We start from the raw sequence: 7,514 nt of genomic DNA on the forward strand, positions 1-7,514 counted from the left end.
CCCGCCTCGGCCTCCCAGAGTGCTAGGATTACAGGTGTGAGCCATCGTGCCCAGCCGTGACTTCTTAGATCATAATTTCAAAGTGAAATTTTGATACTTATGTTGGTTCTTCTAGAAATTTCTTACATTTAGAAGTAATATATTTTTTCTGTCAAGATTAATTCCAATTATATGGTTTCTCTTTTCTTCCTTTATAAGTTTGCATTTTGTTTGATATTTAGTTGTGGAAAAGTTATTCTTAATGATTTTTTTTATTTCCAAAATCCATAAATTACCTAAAAATGGCCTAGTGACTTAGAATGGCCTAGTGATTTAGTTGGGTCTGCACTACACGTAGCCTGGCCAGTTCCAGAACTGTATCAGGTGGTAGCCCTGGTGCTGCTGAAAGCACTATAGAAAGAAGCAAAAGCCCACAGGACAAATCTAGCGTTGGTTTAGTACCAGAAGTCCCCTGGAAAACCATGTCTGAACTCCTATGCCCAAAGGTCCTAAATATGCTTTGTACATGGCCCAAGTTGTCAGATTCATTTTAAATGTGAACTGGCTGTCGTTTGACCACTTCAAAGGACTAGGCAGGAAAATGCATAGTTTGGCCTCATCTTTCCCTGCTGGCCAACACCAGATGAAGGAGTGGTTCTCAACTTCTTTTCTTGCTTACCTCCCAGAACTGCCAAATCTGAGAATGCATAAAGTATTACTTTTAAGCCATAGATTAAACAGCTGTTTTCCTCCTTTTAATTTTACGGCTGTTGGGCCATAACCTTATCAACGTAGCATGCTTGGTCAACTTTCAGCTTTCCATCTGCATTTTTTTTCTTTTTTTTTTTTTTTGGTAAAGACAAGGCTCTCTTGTCCAGGCTGGAGTGTGGTGGTGTGATCATAGCTTACCGCAGCCTCCAAATCCTGGGTTTAAGCAATCCTCCTGCCTCAGTCTCCAAAGTAGCTGAGACCACAGGTGTATACCACTATGCCCGGCCAATTTTTCTTATTTTTTGTAGAGATGAGGGTCTCACTATGTTGCCCAGGCTGGTCTTGAACTCCTGTCCTCAAGCAATCCTCCCACCTCAGCCTCCCAAAGTGCTGGGGTTACAGGTGTGAGCTGGTGCGCCTGGCCTGCATTTTCAAAAAATACCTCACAGGTCTAGTCTATAGGGCACATGTTTTCCAATCTTCCATATGTCATCCAGTCATCTCAGCAATGAATTTTACTTTTAGTTCGTTGGAAGGAAACCATGTGTCATAGTAATTGTATTAGTTAAGGTACAGGCTAAGCTGCCATAAGAAAGAGAATCAAAGCTATAGTGATTCAGTGAAAATAGGAATTTGTTTCTCTCACACCCAAACCAATGGGCACCTCTGCCATACCTAACTCGAGGTTCTTAGAAAAGAGTGACAACCAGAGCAAGAAATTTCCTTTTAAGCAAATGACATGGAAGTTATACACACCACTTCTGCTCAAATTCTGTTGGCAAAAACTTGGTCATATGGCACATCTGGCTTCAAGGGAGGCTGGAAAACAGTCTTGCAATGGGTAGCCATATGCCCAGATGATCTCTATGACTATGGAACCAGGGAAGAATGGGTAGCTGTGGTTAACTAGCATTCGGCCAAGTAGCATTCTGCTACAGTGATGAAAACTAAGACGATGACCTATGTCATCCTAATTTTACATGGAAATTTTTCCATAAAAAAAATGATGTCAAGCAATATTAACATGGTTAAAATGAATTGTCTCATTTTCTAGTGAACTTAGAAGCATTCAGAAGAATAACTGAAGCAAAATAAAAGGATTACTCTTAAATTAACACTCTGCCAAGGGCCACATAGATAGTCTCCTGTTATGTTCTCATAGGACAGGTAGCCATGCTTAAAACTACTTTTTGCATCTGTAGCATCTCTCTCTCAGAGTCCTTTACACGATTATTGAAAACTCAGACCCTTGCCCTTGGAAACCATATAGATGGATAATCAAGCATTTCTTTTCTTTTCTGCCAGGATACACTTGAAATGTGCTCCAAGGATCAGGAATTTAAAAGCATCCTCTTTTCTCTGTGCTACTTCCATGCCTGTGTTGCTGGGAGACTAAGGTTTGGCCCACAGGGCTGGAGCCGAAGCTATCCTTTCAATCTCGGAGACCTCACCATTTGTGCCAATGTCCTCTACAACTACTTAGAAGCAAATCCTAAGGTAAGTGCTAGTGGTCAGATAATCTCGTCCAAGGAGTTTACTAAACCTATCAGTCTTTGGATGCTATCAAAATGGACCATAATTTCTCTTTGGAAGCTATTACTGAAATAGCTGACACTATATGCATCTTCTACCAAGTATGAAAATAAAACAGATCAAAGGTTTTCTAGCAGTGGATGTTCAGACTTCATAAGATAGGTCAAACCAGTTCTACATCAGTGGCTTAGTGCAAAAAACAAAACAAAAAAAATGTCCTTCATTATGTTAACAAAAACAGTGGTTTACATGTGCATATATGCCAGATTCATTAGGCAGGTAATGAAGCATTTGCACAAATGTAATTACATACAGCAATTCTGACAGTTCATAACACTGCATTAATAATCACTACAATTAGTTCTGATGATGGAAGCAATTTACAGCACGTCACATGTATAAATAATGGTGCATTTCCTGCATATGTCATTATTATGTATTAAGGATGCCACCTTGTTGTGACTTTCTCAGTAATGTTCTCCTTGATTTGAAGTTGAAAGTAGATGAATGATTTTATTTCGTAGCTAAAATGTGTTTTACAGATGGGAATCAGAATGCCTCATCAAGAACATTTGTGTAAACTCTTATAAGCCCAATGATTGGATTTCAAAAAGGAAGAATCACTTATTCCTAAGTATATTCTGGCTTACTCCTTACAAGGGAAACTTTTTTCATTAAGTTAAATCTGATAGAATTTGGGTATATATGTCAAAACCAACCAGATGTCCGTCTAGGCCACACTTTCTATAAAGGGCCTTCGAAATCACCCATCAGTGTTTCTAAGTAGAAATGGTTGTTTTATGTTCTTTCAGTAACCATTGTTATAATTTTTGTTATCAAAGTTTTCTCAAGCTTTGGTGGTGCTTTGACTGCTCTCAGGGTATGTCCACTTGGTACCTATTGGGTGTGCTCTCCCAAGGAACAAATTTTGAATAAGTCGTACCTAAAATAAATGGCTTCAATATGGTATGTGGTGTTCAATATTCCATATCTATCATTTTTTAATTTATAAAATTAAAAAGTAATTCTGTAGACTTTGAGCATATTTGACCATTCTAATAAATAATAATATTTTTGTGTTGATCTCAACACCTTTTGTTTAAACTGTTTAAAATTTACTATTATAATAGTTCTGTCAGGTTGTAGTTGTCTATTATTGGTTCTTGGTGTGCTCTGGGCCGAAGAATGACCAGACACACCAAAAGCAAGGCAACTGTGAAACAAAGTTTATTGAGGAAGGACAAGATAGGTTTACAGAGCCAAAAGCAAGATACAGGTTCACAGAGCAAGAGCAAGATACATTCACCATAGACAACAAACGGACCCTTCTGTCATAACAAAAGGGCTCTGATTATGGTGTGCAGTCCTGTTTATAGTGTATGGATTGGGCCCTCCTTGTGGTTCAGACATCACCACTGAACCACTTTGAGGGACAGTTAACGACATAATAATTAGCGTTAGGTTATTCTAGGTCACTTTCCAAACCCTATTGTGCCTGGGCTGGGAGATTCCCTGCATTCTTTTGCAGATTAGCAGGGGTTCCTCCTTCCCCCAGGAGCGACAGTTGCTCCAGACAGGATTAAGGATGGGGCAGCACCAAGATGGGGTACCCACCCTTGTCCTTATTCCCAGGTGGTGCAATTGCTTGAGGCAGCACCAAGGCAAGGCGCCCACCTTTGTCCCTGTGAGAGCCGGAATCCTTCACTGCAGAAAAAGAAATAAACCATTTAATACCTTTAATTCAAGTCCTTCATAATGGTCCCATGAGGCTGAGACCAGGAATATTATTCTATTTCAGCTGAATCCCATACACAGTTGAGGTCAAAATGAAGGGGAGGAAAAGGGGACTTGACACTTGTGTTTGTTTCCAGCTCTCACATCCTGAGTCTTGGCAACACCAGTCGGTCAGTTGAGTTGTGCTGTATCCTGCTGCTTCTCCTACTGGGGTTCCAACACCAGCATAGCCTTAGGTTTTAACACATTCTCATGTCCCTCAGAAGTCCTGAGTCATTTGCTGCACATCACAAAGCAAGTTATCAGGGCTTGGGAATTAAATTAGTATGTGCACATAGTTTGATTGTACAAAATACACTTTTCAAGAAAGTATATGTAAAAACCAAAGATCAGGATTTGGGGAAAGAGAATCAATTATTAAAAGAACAAGTCCCTAGCTAAATAAAATCTTAAGAGAGATATTAATGCATATCAAATATTGAAATGTGTAGCAGGCTTTTATTGAACGCACTCAGAAAGAGTAATAAGATTAAGAAGTCTTTGTTTCTCATCCATTTCAGGTGCTTGGAAGGTAGGCCATGCAGTGGTAGAGAGAGAATGTTTCTTTTTCATTCACATCAAACCAGCTTAAAAGAAAGACATATTTGAGGTCCATTTATTCAAATTCAAATAAACTTGTAGCAAGTACATTGGAATAGTTGAAGCAATTTTACTTGTTCTGTTCTGTCACATCACGCAAGGAACGAAGGCTATAATTACGTTTTTACTTGAACTGTTGGGAGGCAATATACTGCCCCGGAGGGTATAAAGGTTCCTGTCTAGAAAAGCTTCATCACACACTGGCATGTTTTCCAAACCCAGAAGAAGCTAAAGGGTAGCAAAGACAGGCTTCAAACTCTAGCTAAGCCAAATAAAGAGGAGATAACAGTGATTTCTTTTAACTAATGGTACAGCATTAGTTACGACCCTTAGAACAGTCAGTAGGGTAAACCAAATCCTCAAATCTATCTGTGGCAAGGGGATTTGTTTGCCTGGACTTTTGGAAAGTGATAGAATTCCAAATACATCCCAAATCCAAATTGTGTGAATGTTTCTTTCTTTTCCTGAATCAGATCATAAAAGCTGATATAAATCAGACAATAAAAACATGTAACACTTCAGAAGCCCTGTGAATCAACATTCTCTCATGATTTTTGGATAAGATTTTGAACGTATAAACTTTCCCTGCACAATGGGTTCTAGGAATGATTCACTTTGCTTTAAAATTGTGTGAATTTTTACTGAATATATTATAACACTGAAAATAATTCTCCCAAGAAAATCTACACAGAAACTTAAACAATTTCTGAACCACTTTTAATTCTTCTTCCAGTGGGGGCTTGCGTTAGAGGGGCATGTACCACTGGTTGGCCTCTCTGTGGCTTATACCCTAGGCATAGAAGTGAACATTATGTGTTTTTTTTTTCCCCAAGGTCCCATGGGAAGACCTCCGTTATCTCTTTGGTGAGATCATGTATGGGGGCCACATCACAGATGACTGGGATCGCAGACTGTGTCGGGTGTATTTAGAAGAATTCATGAATCCATCTCTGGTGAGACATTTTTAAATTAATTTTTCCTGAAATTATGGAAAAATTCTGGTAAGAATTTTTTTAAACTAATTTCACTATATGGATAATTCTTCTGTTATTGAGGATTCTTGGCCTTTTGTATGTTCTGGACTGCCTTCAGTGGGGGTTTGGAAATTTGTTAGAAATGCAGAATCTTAGGCATCATCCCAGACCTATAGAATCAGAATCTGCAGTTTACCAAGACTTCCCCAGGTGATTTCTGTGCACGTTAGAGAGTGTGCCAAGGGGAAGCCCTGTCGCACGCACTGGCTCACTGGGGCTTCTTAATAACCCTGTGAGGTGTGCGTAGCTGACACTCTTAAATTCTGTTTTGTAGACCAAGATGAGGAGATATGTGATTTGTCCCAGGCCATTAAGTTGGTATGAGTAAGAGCTGTACCCAAAATATAAGTCTCTTGATTTCTGTTCCAGGGATCATTTCATTATAGTGTTTTTGCCTATCACAGAAGTTGTGTAATATTCTAGGTTTTAATTATTAACACCTTACTAAAATATGTGCTTAAGAAAAACATGGTGAATATGTGAGGTGATGCATTTGTTAATTAGCTTGATTTAATCATCCCACAATGTAAACATGTATCAAAACATCACATTGTACCTCATAAATATATGCAATTATTTTTCAATTAAAAATAAAATTAAAGGTGTGAATCCTATTTTAGTCTTCTACGTGTGGCTATCCAATTTTCCCAGCACCATTTATTGAATAAGGATTCTTTTCCCCAGTGTATGTTTTTGTCTAATTTATGAAAGATTAGATGGCTATATGAGGATGGTTTTATATCTGGATTCTCAGTTCTGTTCCATTGGTCTGTCTCTACTCTTATGCCAGCACCATGCTGTTTTAGTTACTATAGCCTTGTAATAGCTCGAAGTCTGGTAAATTGATGCCTCCCAATTTGTTCTTTTTGCTTAAGATTGCTTTTGCTATACGGGGTCTTCTCTTGTGCTATACAGGGTCTTCTCTTGTTCCGTATGAAGCATAGAATTATTTTTTCTAGATCTGCACAAAATGATGTTGGTATTTTAATAGGGATTGCATTGAATCTTGAGATCATTTTGGGTAGTATAGACATTTTAACAATGTTGATTCTGCCAACCCATGAGCATGGTATGGTTTTCCAACTGTTTTTTATTTTCTTTGTTGCTATTGTGAAGGGTATTGAGTCTTTGATTTGGTTCTCAGTTTGACTGTTGTTGGTGTATAGGAATGCAACCAATTTCTGTACATTGATTTTTTTTAACCTGAGACTTTGCTGAATTTGTTTATCAATGTCAGTAGACTCATGGCAGAATCTTTGGGGTACTGTAGATATAAGATCATATCATCAGCAAAGAGTGATAGTTCGACCTCTTCTGCCCCTGTTTGCATGCCCTTGATTTCCTTCTCTTGTCTGATTGCTCTGACTAGGATTTCCAGCACTATGTTGAATAGAAGCAGTGATAGAGGGCAACCTTGTCTGGTTTCAGTTCTAAGCAGAAATGCTCTTAATTTTTCTCCATTCAGTATGATGTTGGCTGTGGGTTTCTTATATATGGCTTCTATCATTTTTAGGCAAGTCCCGTCTGTGCCTATTTTCTTAAGTGTTCTTATCATAAAAGGGTGCTGAATTTTGTCAAATGCTTTTTCTGCAGCTATCGACAGGATCATATGGTCTTTATTTTTGCTTCTATTTATGTAGTGAATTACATTTATAGATTTGCGTATGTTGAACCATCCCTGCATATCTGGGATGAAGCCCATTCGGTCGTGATGGATTATTTTTTTTTCAATAAGCACCTGAATTCAGTTTGCTAGAATTTTGTTGAGAATTTTTACATCTATATTCATGAGGGATATTGGTCTGCCACATGTAGAAGACTGAAACAGGATATGTACCTTTCATCTCTCACAAAAATCAACTCATGGTGGATAACAGACTTAAA

At 38.4% G+C, this 7,514-nt stretch overlaps 1 protein-coding gene across 1 annotated transcript in view; it reads left to right on the top strand.

Annotated features, from left to right (window-relative positions):
• Positions 1 to 7,514, top strand: part of DNAH11 (dynein, axonemal, heavy chain 11) — a 342,929-nt gene that overhangs the window by 317,145 nt on the left and 18,270 nt on the right. Inside the window, exons 74-75 of the mRNA XM_012659401.1 lie at positions 1,996 to 2,187; positions 5,430 to 5,549. Of these exons, the coding sequence (XP_012514855.1) occupies positions 1,996 to 2,187; positions 5,430 to 5,549 (312 nt within the window). The remainder of the gene's footprint in view (positions 1 to 1,995; positions 2,188 to 5,429; positions 5,550 to 7,514) is intronic.

The sequence above is a fragment of the Propithecus coquereli genome, unplaced genomic scaffold (genome assembly GCF_000956105.1).
Source record: "Propithecus coquereli isolate 6110/MARCELLA unplaced genomic scaffold, Pcoq_1.0 Scaffold61, whole genome shotgun sequence".
In the NCBI taxonomy this organism is placed as follows: Eukaryota; Metazoa; Chordata; class Mammalia; order Primates; family Indriidae; genus Propithecus; species Propithecus coquereli.